At 47.7% G+C, this 17500-nt stretch overlaps 2 protein-coding genes across 2 annotated transcripts; both read right to left on the reverse strand.

Moving 5' to 3' along the window:
* Positions 1-6694: 6694 nt before the first annotated feature.
* LOC311357566 (potassium voltage-gated channel subfamily A member 1-like) lies at positions 6695-8173 on the reverse strand (the record flags this gene model as incomplete). The annotated part of the gene is made up of 1 exon (XM_084477548.1): positions 6695-8173. One exon carries the CDS (start codon positions 8171-8173, stop codon positions 6695-6697), a length of 1479 nt encoding a protein of 492 aa, XP_084333674.1.
* A 3071-nt stretch (positions 8174-11244) lies between these two features.
* LOC311357399 (shaker-related potassium channel tsha2-like) lies at positions 11245-13676 on the reverse strand. Its single transcript, XM_084477334.1, has one exon. It carries the CDS (start codon positions 13386-13388, stop codon positions 11943-11945), a length of 1446 nt encoding a protein of 481 aa, XP_084333460.1. The 5' UTR covers positions 13389-13676; the 3' UTR covers positions 11245-11942.
* Between the last annotated feature and the right edge of the window lie 3824 nt (positions 13677-17500).

Below are 17500 nucleotides of genomic sequence, written 5' to 3' on the forward strand. Positions count from 1 at the left end.
GGTCGGTATTAATACGAGGAATTACAATAGACACCGTGAGGCGTGCTATGGGCTACGCTTGAATGCGTGTCATTGGGACATTTCTACTTAAGATGACATGTGACTGGACAACAACAACCAATGGAGAGTGGTGTTGGGCAGCCTTTTAATCTATCCTTTAAAAATATTATTTTTTGTAAACTCTGAATGTTAAAACTGCGACCTGCAACTGCTGGTTACGGTGTTTCTTATCCAACAAAAACAAACTAACCATCAGGAGTGATCAAATCAAACCGGTATTAATAACTAATGCTTTGACAGCGGGCCAGGCTGCCAAAGCCCCCCCCTCACCCATCCCCCACCCCCACCCACCCACCGCCCCCCCCCCCCCCCCCGAACAATGTCAAGACATTGAAAAGACATTCACACCAAGCACGAGCAAACAATCAAATGAACATACACCAGCGGATCCTTAAAAATTTATTGAAGTTAATGTAAGACAAAAATCATAGCTGATATAAGTAAAAATAAAGGACCCTTGCATAGATCACAGACCATGCCTTTGTCGTCGGCTGACAAACTCAACATTGAAGCATAAACCTTGAGACACACAGACAACAGGGACATGAGGATGGCGGAATAACACAGCGCGTATGGAGGGTGGGAAGAGGTTCCGCAATCATGTCGCGGTTCAGCGCCGGCCCTCGACGGACCAGCTGTCCCATCCCGGTCACATTCCTATGTTGTTGTTGTTTTTTGCATGCTTTGACAGAAAGACAGACTTTAGCGGGTCGTTCCGTCGTTCATGACACACCCGCTTTCTGACGCGTTCTCGTCGTTAATAGTCACGTTTTTGATTCTAACGGAGGTACACAATGTTCCCAGTATGAGTTCAGGCCGTACACCTTCTCCATCCGGCTGAAAGCCTCCCACCTGCACCACATAACTCTCGTCTAGACACTGGGAAAACATCATGTCTTTAAAACCGTACGGAGCATACAAGAGGGGGAGGGGGGTGTGTGTGTGGCACTGTTCAGGGTTTCAAAATCTCAAGCTTGTCCCACCAGGATATAGCAATCGGTTTGTTTTAGAAGACGGGTAATCTGTTAGATACTAGCCCTTTGCGTGTCCTTCCGGTTCCTATACTGAGCCTAGCAGGCAGAAACCTGTACATCACAGACAGTCAAAGATGGCTGAGATTACCAACACCATCTCAGTACTAAGAGAGGTGCTAAAGTGCGTTTGGGAACACAGCAGAGAGGGACACATTGGTTAAGTTCCTGCATGGCCGTAGTTTAAGCCTGAGTGCGGATGAAAGCAAGGGTTTTTTTTCTTCTTCTTCAGATGTGAGTATAGTTTGATCTACAGTTTTTTTTGAAGGGCAAAAAGCGCATGCAGTCTTCCATTGACCATGCAGTTTTTGTGTCCATAGGTTGCTGTAGAGAAATGTGTCTTTAACATTTTCCGGAAGTTCGCGGATCGATTATTAGAAAATGGGTGTTATGTTGTTGGAATGATGGTGTTGTTCGAAAAGAAAGAAAGAAAGAAAGAAAGAAAGAAAGAAAGAAAACAGACAATTACAAAACCAAACCATAGATCATAATGCTAGTACATCTGTTTTTCATATTGGTTAGTATACAGTATTTAAGTAGAGCTGTTCAGTTGGCTTGCCAAAGGAACATGCCGCGTCTTTGATATTACAGTATATGGCATGTTCTTCCTAAAACATTCAATCATATTACAGTGCCACACAAAAAAATAAGACACACAAGGAACACTTAATAACTGACTCATTGTTTTGTTTTTTTAAATGACTGCTATACTCAGTAGTTTTTGAGGTTTTTTTATTTTAAAATCTATTTAGTTATGTAACTGCTTTAGCTAGAATGGCATGATGTTCTTACTACATTTCTAAAATAGTTATTTTCGTTTTTAAGTTTCGGTTAATTGAGTGTTGCTTTTTTTAACTATTATTATTATTAGTATTATTATTATAGACCTTCTTTGTCATGTTTTTCATTTAGGTAAGCACAATATGTGAAAAACATTAGCCTAAGAAAAAAATAAAGAATAAAAGCAACAATATAGGCACCTTCTCTGTCTCTTCCACACTACTCCCTCAGCTCACAGCCATTCTGTCCACTGGATTGATAATAGCATCCTCTAAGTGCATTATGCACTGTTCCTGTGGGACTGGGCTCTAGCGCTGCCTATAGCCCCTTCATCAACCTTGGTTCCTTACTGTAAACAACTAACGTTAGACCTGGGAAGTTAATGGGGGAGGGCGGGGAGGTTGGGGCAGGGCGAAGGGGGAGGAGGCTGCCATTATCACCGAGTCTATATTTGGCTTGTTCACGGGTTCTTCCTTCTCACGAAAAAAGGGTGAGATTGAGCCCAATGTCTGAGTCCCCCTAAACCCTCAGAGCCTGCAGGCCAAAAGGTACTAGGAGGCTGGCATGACCCCGTCCCGTTAGTCTAGTCTAGTTCGTTCCGTCGAGTGATTGCGGTTTCTATATCGCTTCGAAATGGATTTCGCTTTCTTGTTTTACAAAATCCCAACCCACCAAACGGGGGCCTGTCCGTGTATTGCTGTAAGAATGCGTGTGGTGTCGGGTAATTGAATGCATAGCACCGCGTATTGAATGCCCTCACGGCAAAAAATTATAGCAAAAACTCTGATAGTGTGTGAGGGATATGATGTATATATTCATAACTGTCTCAGACCTATTCAAAAGGGCGCACACTTATTTGACACACTAGTTTACCAAACATTTGCCTCCTGGCCCTTTTTTCTCCGTGGGGAAGAAAGCTTGTATTAAGTCTCCAGATACATCTCCATGAGAGGCCTTATCATAGAAGTTCCCTGACACATGAGTGTGTGTGGCACACTCATTAATGAATCACTAAGGCTTGTCGACTATACTGCATCAATAACCTGCTTTAGAAAGTCCTTTGTTCGCATTATCGGTTTTTGCATTTTATTTTCCTTTGAAAAACAAACAGATATCTGTGACTAGGTAGGACTGGAGAACGCTCCGGCTTCCCGGAAAGCGTCTGACTATGTTTCAGGCTAGGAAAATCAAGTTAGCATGACATATAGCATAGCATCATTTCAATACATGAACAATGAAAGCTTAAAGGTCAAGGCTGACGCAATTTTATTTTCTTCCTTCTAGCCCGTGTCCCCAATGAAAGTAAACAAAAGTGACAATGACATTTCTTCTTCTACCCCCCGCCCCCAAGTGCTGGATGTCTACCAAACAACAGATACACTTTGGTGGCACAGAATTCCCTTGTTGTCCAAAAAGCTTCTTTAAAACAAAGATGGTCACACCGCAGACCGTCTTGCTGTTAAAATGAGGATCCATCGACCCCAACATTTTGTTCCCCCTCTCTGAAAAACTGCTGTGTTAAGCAACAGCAAAGACAGAAAGACTCAACGCACATGTGCAGAGCCTTCACCCCGAGCGACTCTATCTCCCTGGCGCTTGTTAATCAATGTTCTCCTGGACAACAACAACAGCCAGAGCAACAACACAACAGTCCATGGCACCAAAGGTACATTCCTATCTGCCGTTCACTAGACACAGACAAACATCAGCAACGTATAACACGAGTAAAATCATTCAATAAAAAGCATTGTCAGATTTGACGGGGGATTTGGGCAGTAAGAAAAAACATAGAATCACGCTAACCTTGTCCTTTATGTTGGGGTGGGTGGGGGGTGCTGGGGGGGAGGGGGAGGGGGGGTGGCGGGATTGCAGCGTAGCCCGTCTTTACATTACAGTCCGGAGATCTGTACAAGACAGGGACATACATCACCACGGCAACCGGCTGGCCTCAGCCAAACAAGGGCGAAGCCGGGGCAACCAAAAGAGTCAAAAGAAAAAGAAGGTCATCCAACAAAAAAAATAGTTTTGAGTGATTAAACAAATGTTTCACCAGCAGCAGGGAACGTGTGAAGGCAATGGAACAGCGATGGTGGGTGTCATCTAGCACCTCGACTTTTGAGCCAGAAACAACTAGCACATTCAGGAAGACCTGCTCGTGGAGGGAATTATCTTCCAAAGCTTTTCTTGAAGCCAAGCCTAAGGCTAAATAAGGCCATTTTCTTTAATTAAAAAGAAATAAAGAGCATACAAGACAACAATACTATCTGCTGGACAACGAAAGGACCGCATTGATAGAGAGAGAGAGAAAGAGAGAGAGATGTGGATTATTCAAGTAATGTCCTTATCCTTCTGCACACATTTTTTTTTCCAGTGTTGCCTATTTTCTCCTATAATCTACCAATACAGTCTAATCAAAGTGTGTCTAAGAGCACAGCCATGAGCAAGAACGCTTAACTAGAAAGTTAGATGCTGCACCCGACCAAACCAAACTCCACCTGTGCAAAATAAGGGGTGGCACCCACTCTGCATCTTAATGCCCACAAATCGCTATCCGTTTCAAAGCTATAGCACTACTTTGTTTCCCTATCTTTTCTATCTTCTTCGAGACACAACGCCATCTCGAAACAACACAGTCGGCTGTGTTTTTTTTCATCGTGACCCAGCAGAGACTCTGTAGTGTTAGCTATGATCCATGAATGCATGTCTTGTTTATTTTTTTTCTTTGCGATTGTGCGTTGCTTAGAGGGAAGTGTTCCAAGAGTTGGGTTGTGGTTCTAAGTGCTTATATGCGAAGGCTACATTTGGGGGGAAACTACACTCAGGGTCAGCTCTGTATTACCACAGTTTAAAAACTAGGGCTCAGTATGAAAAAAGCATGTGGACGAATGAAGTTCTGCAGTTAGTTTGAAGTGACCTTACTGAGGTAGATATCAAAAGAAATCAAATGGCTGCATGGCACACAAAATAACAGCAATAGAAGATGACAAAAACAGAAACAAGTAAAAACTCAACATGGAGGGTCTTCCCTTTTGATATAGTTGGACGCGTAAGGGCATTAGGTTAAGTGTGTGACAGCGTATAGAGATGGCTATGCATTGCAGCTATGGATTATCTACACTATCTCCGGCTGTTTTAACCTCCATCACAATGCCCGTCGCCATTGAAACCACACCGTCAACGGCATAACAGTAGGAAGAAAGCAACTAACCTAAATCTGCTCCACCTCAGCACTTTCTAATTGTACAGAGAGGCACTTTCACTAGTCCTGTTGGTGAGAAGGCTAAAGGCACTAGCAACTAATGCTGAAGCAAATCTTTATCATAATATGAAGAGGATTTTGGTTTAAAATTCATCCATGGTTTTTTTCACAACCAGCATGTTATAATTTCTCGGTGAAATGGAAGCATGACTCATACTATTTTAACTTTTTCTTGTTCAAAGAAGGTCCATGCACTGCATTATTGAAGTAATACTGTAATCGGTGCTTAATATGATTATATGCAATTTTTGTTAATATTTCTTCAGCTTCTTTGACTACTTTTTAAATTAGAAACTCTGCATCCCCAAGTTGGGCTCGGATATATTATGTCACATTTCAGAAACGTCCGGGAGTTAAGTTCCACGGTTTCCTTGACAACAGGGCTGTGCCTGGATTGCAACAAGCTGAATACGGATGTCATGCATTAAATATACCAGGATACAAAAGTTTCTTAGTCAATAGATCATAATGCAGGTAACTTTTTTTCATGCTATGATCTCATTTATGTACTTGTACTCCCTTAAAGATTCCACATTCAATTCCTATTAACTCCTAAATGATTAGCATTTCAAATTAAAACGTTACCCAGTGCACTTCCTGTTGTGAAAACCGAATGAGAACGGGATGAGGGGTGTCTCTCCATAAAAGAACATAGTTACCATTGTGTGAGATATGTCACGTGCATGCCGATATCAAAATGGGGTAGTCTCTAAACATGCTCGTGTGAAGCTCCTTTAATAATTGTGCTGTGTTGCATCTTGAGGGCATGGCATTGAATCACTTGGTGATATCATAGTTACAACATCTGCTGGAAAAAATAGCAGCATTGCAGAAGTCCGTGAAGCCATTCCCTGTGTCTTTACATCCAGTAAGGGGGTGAAGTCAGTCTTTTTTTCCTATAAGGTGCTTTTCTGAATTATAGATCCTTTCCAGAGACGGAATGGGGGGAGGGGGGTGGGTGGGTGGGTATTTGGGGGTTGGGTCGGGGGACAGGGAAAAGAGGGGAGGGGTGAGGTTCGCCCAACTTCTATGAGGCAATCACTGGTCTACAGACTCTTGCATGTCTCTGCATACTTTTCCCGATGCTTTGTGCAACTTGCTGAAATGTTATCTCCATGCATAACACTTTTTTTCATGGTCACGCTGCGATCCGATTGGTCAGTCATCGTCAATGCTCCTTGCATCTTCTGGGATGTTGCGTGTGCATAATAATAATAATGGATACTTTTTTTCCTTTTTCAATATATTGTGTGTGTTTGCGTGTGTGTGTATGTGTCTGTGTGTGTGTGTGTGTGTGTGTGTGCGTGTGTCTGTGTTCCTAGGATCATAAGAATGAGTTACTCTATCTCCCTGCCGGGACAGCTGTGTTTTTTCTAGTTCCTCTCTATATAGCAGAGCATGAAAGGCCTAGTGCCGCAGAACGCTGTTCCAGAGCTCAATGAATACATTCCTAAATGGTGCTTCCCACTCCTCTCCTCCGTGTGTGAGTGTGTGTGCGTGCGCGTGCGTGACACGCGCGCCCGCGTCAGAGCCTCCCCTTTGACCTTTGACCCTCCACCGTCCCTTACACGTCGGTGAGGAGCTTGCTTTTGTTCACGCAGTTCTGATTGGCTATAGTGCAATTGCCAGTTCTAAGGTTCGCCTCTCTGAAATTGTCGATGCTATTGTTTATATCCCCGTCGATCTCCATGTACTCGGACTTGCTGACGGTGGAGGAGCTGCGGCGGCTGGAGTTGGTCTCGGACGGGATGTTGGGGTTACTGACGTTCAGCAGCTGCGCCTGCTCCTCTCCCTCCGTCTCCCTGTGGTAGAAGTAGTTGAAGTTGGACACGATGACGGGCACGGGCAGGGCGATGGTCAGCACGCCGGCGATGGCGCACAGCGAGCCCACGATCTTGCCGCCGATGGTCACCGGGACCATGTCGCCGTAGCCCACCGTCGTCATGGACACCACCGCCCACCAGAAGGCGTCTGGGATGCTGCCAAAGTAGGAGCCCTGCTCCTCGGCCTCCGCGAAGTACACGGCGCTGGAGAACAGGATGACCCCGATGAACAGGAAGAAGATGAGCAGCCCCAGCTCCCGCATGCTGGCCTTCAGGGTCTGGCCCAGGATCTGCAGGCCCTTGGAGTGGCGGGACAGCTTGAAGATTCGGAACACCCTGACCAGCCGGATCACCCTCAGGATGGCCAGGGACGTGGCCTGCTCCCCCACGGCCTCCGTGCTCTCGGGGTCTTCGGCCAGCTCCGTGCCCAGCGTGATGAAGTACGGGATGATGGCCACGATGTCGATGGTGTTCATCATGTTCTTGAAGAAGGCCGGCTTGCTGGGGCACGCCAGGAAGCGCACGATCAGCTCGAAGGAGAACCAGATGATGCAGAGGGTCTCGATGATGAAGAAGGGGTCCGTGAGGATATTTGGCTTGTAAAAAAAAGTGATGTTGCCTCGGGTCTCCATGCGGCCCCTGGGGTCGTCTTTGAGCTCTGGTAAAGTCTCTAAACAGAATATGACGATTGATATTAGGATGACCATCACGGACACTATGGCGATGCCTCTGGCCGGGCCTGAACTCTCCGGATGCTCAAAGAGGAGCCAAACTTGACGTTGGAATTCCTTCTCGGGTAAAGGGCGCTCTTCCTCTCGGATAAAGCCCTCGTCCTCACGGAATTTTTCCATCGCATCCACTCCGAGCTCGTAAAACTTAATCTCTTCCGAAAACATATCCAGGGGGACGTTCACCGGCCTCCGTAGCCTCCCCCCGGACTGGTAGTAGTAGAGGATGGCGTCAAAACTCGGACGGTTTCGGTCAAAAAAGTACTCGTTTCTCAGGGGATCGAAAAAGCGCATCCTCTTTTTGGGGTTCCCCAGCAGAGTCTCTGGAAACTGGGACAGAGTTTTGAGCTGCGTCTCAAACCGGAGCCCGGCTATGTTAATCACCACCCTCTCGCAGCATTCGTGGTCGTCGTGGTCCGGGGGGTAGGTATCCTGCGGGTGCCCCGGCACCGCCGAGGTCTCATCCATGTTATCTCCTGCGACGACGGTCATTTTGACGGGAGGAGTTGCGGGGAAATTCCGGTGACTCAAACTGGTGGAGGCATTCACTTTTTGGATCTCCGAATCTCCACCAAGCGGCTCTCGACCCCTAAACGCTCAAGTCCCCAGGTAGGGGGTATAGCTTGCTTGCCTCAGTGCGGCTCCACTGCGGTTCTCGCTGACTCGACCATTGCCGCCCGCCGCTGCATCATCATCCGCTGCTGCTGCTTCTGCTGCTGCTGCCTCTGTCACCCACAGAGTCAGAGGGAAGAAAAGAGCAGATCGAACAGCCCAGATATTTGCTAGGTCAGCGATTTCTGCGATTTATTTATTTATATATGCCACTTCCCCCATTTAGTCCAGCACAGCAGCACGAATTCATCCCTTTATCCCGCACAGCAGAAGAGAATAACTGCACCCCTTACACGCAGTGCCTACACACACCATGTAAAGGACTCTCCTCGACTACATTCCCATATATTAACGGTGTTTTGACGCATGCAGAAGTCTGACGGGGCTTGCTGTGACACACACTGACACCGCTAAACGCGTTAAACCCAGGCCCCGTTGCAGGATAAAAGTATTCAAATACAACACCGCAGGGCAGTATACATCTACAGAAGCAGCTCCCATAAATCGCATAGGCGCAGTACTAGTAATAGTAAGTTGGCCGCCGGGTCGCTTACCTCGGACGGATCCCGATGCTGAGTAATGCGTCTTATCCCGGAGTTGAGTCGTCTCACGACAGGACGCCCGCCGTGGATGTCATGTTGCGATGCCACTTTTCCACTGCACCCATGCAACTAGATCAGCGATGTCCACGGCACGCCGACATCCCCGACCGAGACCACAGCGTCCGCCTCTTATCAGATCACCCCCGAAGCACACACACACACACACACACACACACACACACACACACACACACACACACACACACACACACACACACACACACACACACAAGACACACACACAGACACACACTTAAGACACACACTCCTCTCCTACTCTGCGCCGCGGCGGTGGTGGTTCACCGGGAACGCGGCTACTCGGGTTGGGATAGAATAGCACACGAGTGGTGAAGCTGAAGCTGCGATTGGAAAACACAAGCGGATAGAGAAGACGCAGCGTGTAGGACTTGCTGTGCACGGACGGCAGCACTTTGGTGTGCGGTGCTTATACCGCAGGAGGAGAGATATCCTGCGCTGCAATTCAGAAGGGAGATGGATTAAGGGGGCAATAAAGGAGCAGCTCGTTGACATTTCCAGACATTACTGCATCAGCAGAAATGCGTTCTTACGAGGAGATGCCGCGGGATGACGGGCGTTTATCTCTCTCACACTTGGTTAAAAAGAAACAGGATAAAAGAAAGGATACACACACACACACACACACACACACACACACACACACACACACACACACACACACACACACACACACACACACACACACACACACACACACACACACACACACACACACGTTACCGAAAGGATGACATAATGAATTGCAGCTTGAGACAGCAGCAGGGGGGCTTGGAACAAGGGGTGGGGAACAAGGGGGTAATCGTGTTTTGTTATGCATTTCTCACGCAAGTTGGAGGTGAAGTAGAAGACGATGTGAGGGGGAGAGGAGAGAGGGAGAGAGGGAGAGAGGGAGGGGGGGCTGATGGGAAGGAGGGGGTTCGACGCAATGCAGACCGGTTGTACTAAAGCACAGCTGCCAGAAGTTCTCTTAAAACCACAAAACATAAGGATTATTGTGCCAACACTGGCGCAATTTCTCACCCGGGGAGGGGGGCTTGAGATCGCCGCCGGGATAGAGCTGCTGCTCTGTGATAGAATCGCTACATTTTGGTCTTCATTCAGATTACACACGTCCTGACTGACAAGCCGACTACCCAGGATTTACATAGCCTAGTGCCTCTAACTAGACCCTAGGAGTGGATGCTGGTGACCGCCATGTGCTTCAGCACCACGGACAGCAGCGTGCGTGGCGGTCCCGTTTCCTCCCCAAACCAAGTCCTGGATGTGTGGAGAGAAAGCGTCAAGGTTGCACATCCGACCACAACATTGCGTATTGTGAGAAAGCTGCTATTTCCCTCACTGTCAGTTCGGGTGGATTCAAGCACCCGAGTGTTTTAGTGTACGTTATTCTTACTTTCGCAATGTTGTCTATTAGTAAACCCTTCGTTATTATTCATTGTGATAACTTAGATTACACTCTACGCCAAAGAAATCTGCGATCTGCGGAAAAGAAAAAAGATGACGTTTTGTCTTGTTAAACCGGGCTGACGGCTTTAAACGGGAGAGTCCCACTTATTCCTTTATCCGAGGAGCAGATTGGGAGGTGTTGTCATTAACAAACTGCAATGGGGCGAAACAACGGTCAGCCCCTCAGCAAACCATTAGTTAGACCTTTATAGGAAGCCTACAGTAGCGTGCACCCTGAAACGTCCCGGGTCATCACCAGATTGTGTTTTAAATGAGGAACTTCTCCCACATCACGTGACACTAGGCCCACGCCTATCGCTAGATGTGGGCCCATCACCTAAATTTAGATAGGGCAATAGCGTGTACGTTTCAGCACTGCAGCTCTGCTTCTCCGAGGACATTTGCTTAGAGATGATTCCTAAAATACGCCGTTTATGATGGGACAACGGAAGCCGTAAAGGTGTTTCTTGTGGCCTATAATCTGAGATGATTTTTGGTATGTGTCTCTATCCTATATAGTCTGTTGTGGTGGTCCGTAGCTGCATTAAAGCTGTATTAGCTCTTCTGATAAGGTCATTCCAGAACTGGGACCACCCGTGTGTGATGATCCCAGACAAAGCCTCATACAAATAGTTTTGGTGGGTCTTTTGTGTTCAAGAGTCAACATGTCTAATGAGACTTAATTAGTGTATAGATTTAATGTAGGCCTACATAACTACCTTTATTACTAATTTATATATGTATTGTGTTGGTCAGAATTGCATCACAATGAAAACTGCCCATCGCCTTTGTTTTTTCTTTTTCTTATTTAACATTTATTTATAAAAAAAAATAATAACAAGAATAAAAGACCACAAGTTTGCATAGAAAAATAAATCTTGTTATTCACAATAGTTCCATTTCATACAGATATTCGGACCAAACTCGCATTTCTATGAGATGTTTTTTCAACGGAGTCAAAATCACATGTAAACCACAGCCTATTGACACCAAACAAAGGCCAATTGTACGCGTAAAGAAAGAACCATGACTGTTGTCAGTCTTGGAGTCGACACAGCAGTGCGCCTCTTTAGCTTAATGCATAGGCCAGGAGCTTTTTCCAAAGCTTAAGTTTTTGCACATTTTTACTTTCTGATACAACAACATCACCACGCATACCTCACCACCTTGGAGCAGTGCATGTATTTGTATGACAATGCTACTCTGAAGGATAAACATGCTTCCTCTATCTGCATGCTGAGCAACGAATCTCACGATGAAAACAGCACTTTTCTATTAAGAACAAAAAAAAACATTCAAAAAACCTGAGTCAAACAAAATGCACATTGTTCACCTTCCACACATTGCAACACCCGAGCCAGGAAGTGGCCCTCTTCTGCAGAGCTCTCACCAAACCACATAGTGGCGCTCAAAACTCACTTATTCCATGGTGACCAATTCCTTGGTCCGCTTATACAGAGAAGTTGAATGGAGTTGGCTATCCATAGTTCATATTGACAAGAGTCAAACCCACGTCCCACTGGCCACCACAGCTTCCTCAGAGTAGAGGCCCCGTGGCGTCTCTAGACGTCCGTCAGCTGGCCACTGTACGACTCAGGACACGCACAGGCCTTGGAGCGCGTCAGAGTTTCCAAGTCGTCATCCCCCATGGTGTACTCTGATTTGGAAATTGACTGTTTGCTCTCGATTGAGTTTAATTCCCCGAACGAGGGCTGCTGCCCACACGTCACGTGTATGTACTGCCCGTCCTCCTCTTCCCCGTTCTCCCGGTGGTAGAAATAATTAAAGTTGGACACTATGACGGGGACCGGCAGGGCGATGGTCAGCACCCCGGCTATGGCGCACAGGGACCCCACGAATTTGCCGCCGATAGTGGACGGGCACATGTCTCCATACCCGACCGTTGTCATGGTGACCACGGCCCACCAGAAGGCGTCTGGGATGCTGGTGAACTCCGTATCGGGGCCCTCGGCCTCGGCAAAGTACACGGAGCTGGAGAACAGGATGACTCCTATGAGCAGGAAGAAGATCAACAGACCCAGCTCCCGCATGCTGGCCTGCAGGGTCTGGCCCAGGATCTGGAGGCCCTTGGAGTGGCGGGACAGCTTGAAGATGCGGAAGACGCGCACCAGTCGGATGACCCTGAGGATGGCCAGCGAGGCGGCCTGCTGGCTGCTGCCCTGGTGCTCCGCTAGGTCCATGCCGAGGGTGATGAAGTAGGGCAGGATGGCCACCACGTCGATCAGGTTCATCATGTTCTTGAAGAACACCGGCTTGCTGGGACACGAGAGGAACCGCATGAGGAACTCGAAGGAGAACCACACGATGCAAAGCGTCTCCACCATGAAGAAGGGGTCCGTGAAGGGGTTGGGCTTCCTGCCCTGCGAGGAGGTTCCGTTGGCGCTCTCCTGCGGTGGAGGCGCCTGAACTTCTCTGAACTCCGGGAGTGTTTCCAAGCAGAATATGATGATGGAGATCAGGATGACCGCGACCGAGACGATGGCGTTGATCCGGGCCGGGCCCGAGCTCTCCGGGTACTCGAACAGCAGCCAGATCTGGCGCTGGAACTCGTTGTCCGGCAGCGGGCGCTCCTCCTCCCGCATCAGACCCTCGTCGTCTTTAAAGTTCTCGATGGCTCCGTCCTCGATCTCGTAGAACTTCATTTCCTCCATGAAGATGTCCACGGGTACGCTCACGGGCCTCCGGAGCCTCCCCCCGGACTGGTAATAGTAAAGGATCCCGTCGAAGCTGGGCCTGTTCCGGTCGAAGAAATACTCGTTCCTCAGCGGGTCGAAAAAGCGCATCCTTTTACGCGGGTCTCCCAGGAGCGTTTCGGGGAAGCGCGACAGGGTCTTGAGCTGGGTTTCGAACCGCAGACCCGAGATGTTGATGAGGACCCGCTCGCTGCACTCTTGGTCTCCTCGCTCCAGGTCCACAGCATCTTGGAACAGCGGGGCGGCCACCACCACAGTGTCTTCAGAGCGGTTCTCCAGGGACACCACGGTCATCTTTTTGTTACCCAGGAGGGGGGTAACCCGTCCACTTCACTCACCTCCTCGGCCCCTTCCCTCGCACACTTTTATATCCGCCGTTGTTGTCACTCGTCACCACTCGTACAGGCCCCTCTCTTAAGCCAAAAGGGTGAAATCATTTCACTTTGGGGCCCCTCGACGGCTGTACACAATGTGCCCGTTGGCTATCCCCGCAGCGTCGTATTGTTTGGTTGTGCCTCTGTAAGGTTTGTCCTTTAGAACGGGCCACTTTGTAGTTGTGCCTCCGGATCTCCACTTGCATAAGCAATCCCGATGGCCAGAGATGGCTATCATATTCACACCGTTTTAAACTCCAAAGCCCTCCCCGAGCGAGCTGACGAGATGACAGTTGTTGCTGCTGCTGTCCCTCTCTTACGCACTCGACTACTGGTGGAGTAAAAGTGTCATTAAGCCCGTATTAACCTGTTGTGTGTCGGCAGATTATTAACTCTGCAAATATTTATAAATATTTATAAATATAAATATAATTATTCTTCAGAAACAACTAGAATTACAATTATCAATATTCTGACAGTTGCTTTTCAACGGTTAGTAGCCTATTAAATCATCCTATGCTTAGATCATTTTACTGTTCACCACCTCATTCACAAATAAATAAAAAAACGACAAAGTGAAGGCTTCTGCAGGTCTATTTCACCAGGAGGCCCCTGGCATGGCCCCTGGCATGGCCCCTGGGCGCTGATGTTTTCTAAGTATCAAATAAGGTTCAACGCTTAAAAGCAAAGAGCTGGAAGTGAGCCTCTCCGGGGCCGCGCCAGGGGAAAGTGTTGGCCTGCCTGACACTGGAGCATCCAGAAGGACCCATGATGTCTGGAGGAAGCCTAGCAGTCAAACAAACATTTACCAAGCGCACGACTTAAAGGCGGCTTTACAACGGGGTACACGGAGACCCTTTAAAGACACACAGCTTACCCGTGTACCCCCCACTGTTTAACAGCTATTCATTTGTGTTTTGTTTTTGTGTGAGGGGGCCCAGGGGTGGTTGTTGTTTTGTACAACAGCTTATAGATATAGACATGAACGCCGTCCTTCCTCCCCTCCCCAGAGGGGAGTCTGTAATATAGAGCGGTTTCATGCGTGCGCCATGACATATACCGTCTATTTATAGAGCAGTCATTTCTTTATAAAGCCACTGCAGTTACGCTCAACTGTAAAAGAAGCAGGAGGCCGAGATAGCACGTGGAGCCCAGTGAGTTGCCCAATAACTTACACAGTCGGCCTGTATTTATAAATGTGCCGTTATTTCACTGGGGAGGGGAGGGTCAAGGGAGCAATAGATAATCTCTAGGATATATCAAATGATATATGCTTACCACAGTAGTACATGCATAGGCCTGTACAGTTCATACATGTATCAAAGTTTGCTGCTTTCAAAATCAACATGTTTTTGTTGTATTATTTATTGAAATACACATCATAAATCCAATGCCAAATACAACCCCGTACTATAGCTGGACGGCGTAGCCACATATTCTATGACGCCGATGCAGATCCTTTGACTCGTATATGAGTGAGAAAAGCGAACCCTGTATTCTCCGACGTGATAGGCCCTTAACACTGTGGGAGAATACACCGTGGCCCTTTACGGAGCCCCCCATTTGGGTACCAGAGTCAAATGTCAGTGTCAAGACACGGTGCCACCCGCTGCTAACGTGTTAGCATAGCAGCCACAGTCAGTCTGGGTCAACAAGCCAGATGTCACGCCGGGAGCGTATCCAGGGAAACCAACACCAACAAACAGAGGGAGGAATGATTGGAATCAATCCGATTGGTGGATGGTTTGGATTCCAAAAAAGACTCCTTGAATCCTCTCGACCCCATCGGCCGTCAGTGTTACAAAGCCTTAAGCTTAAATCTTAAATGATAGCAGCTTCATGAATATGATGTAACCTATATGTTGGACTGTAATGCTTCAAGTTGAATGCTTCAACTTTAATCTAGCAAATAGTAGATCTAGATACAGAGTGACAAATGAAAAAGAACAAGTGAAACATGAACATTGTCGTTGTGTTATTACTTATGGACGCTGCAGTAGAGTTCACTGCAGGTTGGCCTGCAGCCACCCTCAGGCCTGCAAAGCATTTAGCCCTACTCACTCGTTTGCTTTATGAGCTAAATTTTGAGTCCGTCTTAATCTAAATATAGACAGGGCGAGATTCCCCCAATACCCAGTATAGACATGAGGTAACCAGCAAGAACATGTCAGTGACTCCCTAGGCTTTCCCGGTCCCCGTTCCCCCGTTCCCCCCGTCCCCCCCAATCCCCCCGTCCCCCCGTCCCCCCCAATCCCCCCGATCCCCCCGTCCCCCCCGTCGCCCCAACCTCCCCGCCCCCTCCCAGGCTGGGTATTTACAAAGCATGCGTGTATTCCTGTAAGTGTGGATCCTGCTGTTGTTATTAGTGCAATTGCTGAATGAACCCCCCACATACACGTGTGTGTCTGTTGAGAACACAAACAGGACTTCTTCCATTTTGCAGGAGGTCACCCTAGAGGGGCTCAAGCCATCTCTGAGAAGGTTCTAGAGCCAGCTCTGTTGACGGGAACTGTATAGAGCAGCAGTCCATCTGGTCTGATCAGAGATCTGCTCCGGGATCTCAAAGAAACCGTGCCAAGGTCCCACCATGTCCCCTAAAGCCTGCAGTGTTTGAGGGGTCAACCCAGCCCTCAAATTAGTACGTCCAGCGTTTAGTCGCGGGTCTCGCTGGCGTTTCGTACGTGGCAGAAATACGACCCGTTGTAATTAGGGAGCGTGTGGGGGTGTCTGCTTGTGTGTGTGTTTATGCTATTCAGATGAGCTCCTTTGCATGTGAGAGCGGAGCTGGACGACGCCCACCCTTTCCCCCGTAAGTGCCCAGGACTTCCTCTGAAGAAAGGGGATACCCCGGCCAAGGTCCCTGCCAGGTCCTGGAGGTTGATAGCCACCAATTTTAGACGGCGGCTATCTCAAGTTGATGTGCGTGGGGCGGCTTGCTTTTATTTTGTTTTCTATGAAAGGCGACCAGGCCGGGGAAAGGAAGGCGATAGCCGAGTTCAGGAGGGAAGGGCCGCTTCGGTATTCCCCCTCGACGTCTGAGAGTTCCTCCAGGTTATCCCACCACTGCGGGACCTCGTGGTCACCAGGCTCCCCTTTTTAGGGAAACGTTGTGATTGGTCACCAGCGTGTTGAACGGTGCAGCCATGAAATGTCTAAAACTCCTTTGGGTGTTGATGATGTTTCTTTGCCGCACTTTTTGTTGCATTCTCACGCATGATGAATGTGATTAAATAACCGGGAGGATTTGATTAATCTCTTACATTTGTTTCCCATTCAGTCGCTTTCTCAGCACCCATAACCTCATCGTTTTTTTCCTACTAAGTCTGAGAAACGTACCATACATTTATCGCAGTGTACTCAACAATCACTTTCTAGTGATTTCTCCAAACGAAAATATTTCTCCTGACTTGTCATGATGATGGATGCTTCCGTGATCCCAGAGTGGATCACCTTTCTGTTTGCTGCTCCTCCGATTCTATCTGACTGCCAAAACACTTTGCTTTAACGAGCAAATCGCTGCGGTCAATGCGGTGTGCCTGTGTGTTGGTGGTATTGCACTCGCCTGCACCCTAGATATCTTCATGCTCATAGGCTACCAAACACTGGCCATTCGATCCATGAAAGGACAACCAGTTGATTCAAAAGAATAAATATTTATACTATGTATATTGTTGGCAGTGAGGTTCAGTTTGCAGGGGTATATTTGTACAAGTGTCTGTGTGATGGTTGTGTATCAATGTGCATATTAATGTTTGTTTTAACCGTATGTGCCTGTACTTGTTTGTGCATGTTTGTGTGTTTATGTTTAATTGTGTATGCCTGTGCGTATGTGCAAAAGTGTGTGTGCGTGTGTATTAATGTGCATATTAATGTTTGTATGTACAGTATGCGCCTCTGTGCGTATGTGCATAAATATCTGACTGTTTGTTTTTACATGAGTTTGCATGTGCGCATGTATCTGCGTGTGCACGTTTGTGTGTGTGTGTTTGTGTGTGCGTCTACATGCGCCAGCGCGTATGTGTGTGTATGTGA

The sequence above is a fragment of the Micromesistius poutassou genome (genome assembly GCF_964030765.1).
Source record: "Micromesistius poutassou genome assembly, chromosome: 13".
Taxonomy (NCBI): Eukaryota; Metazoa; Chordata; class Actinopteri; order Gadiformes; family Gadidae; genus Micromesistius; species Micromesistius poutassou.

Excerpts from the sequence above, each read along its gene's own strand:
- LOC311357399 (XM_084477334.1), bottom strand. The coding sequence starts at position 13,388 with ATGACCGTGGTGTCCCTGGAGAACCGCTCTGAAGACACTGTGGTGGTG.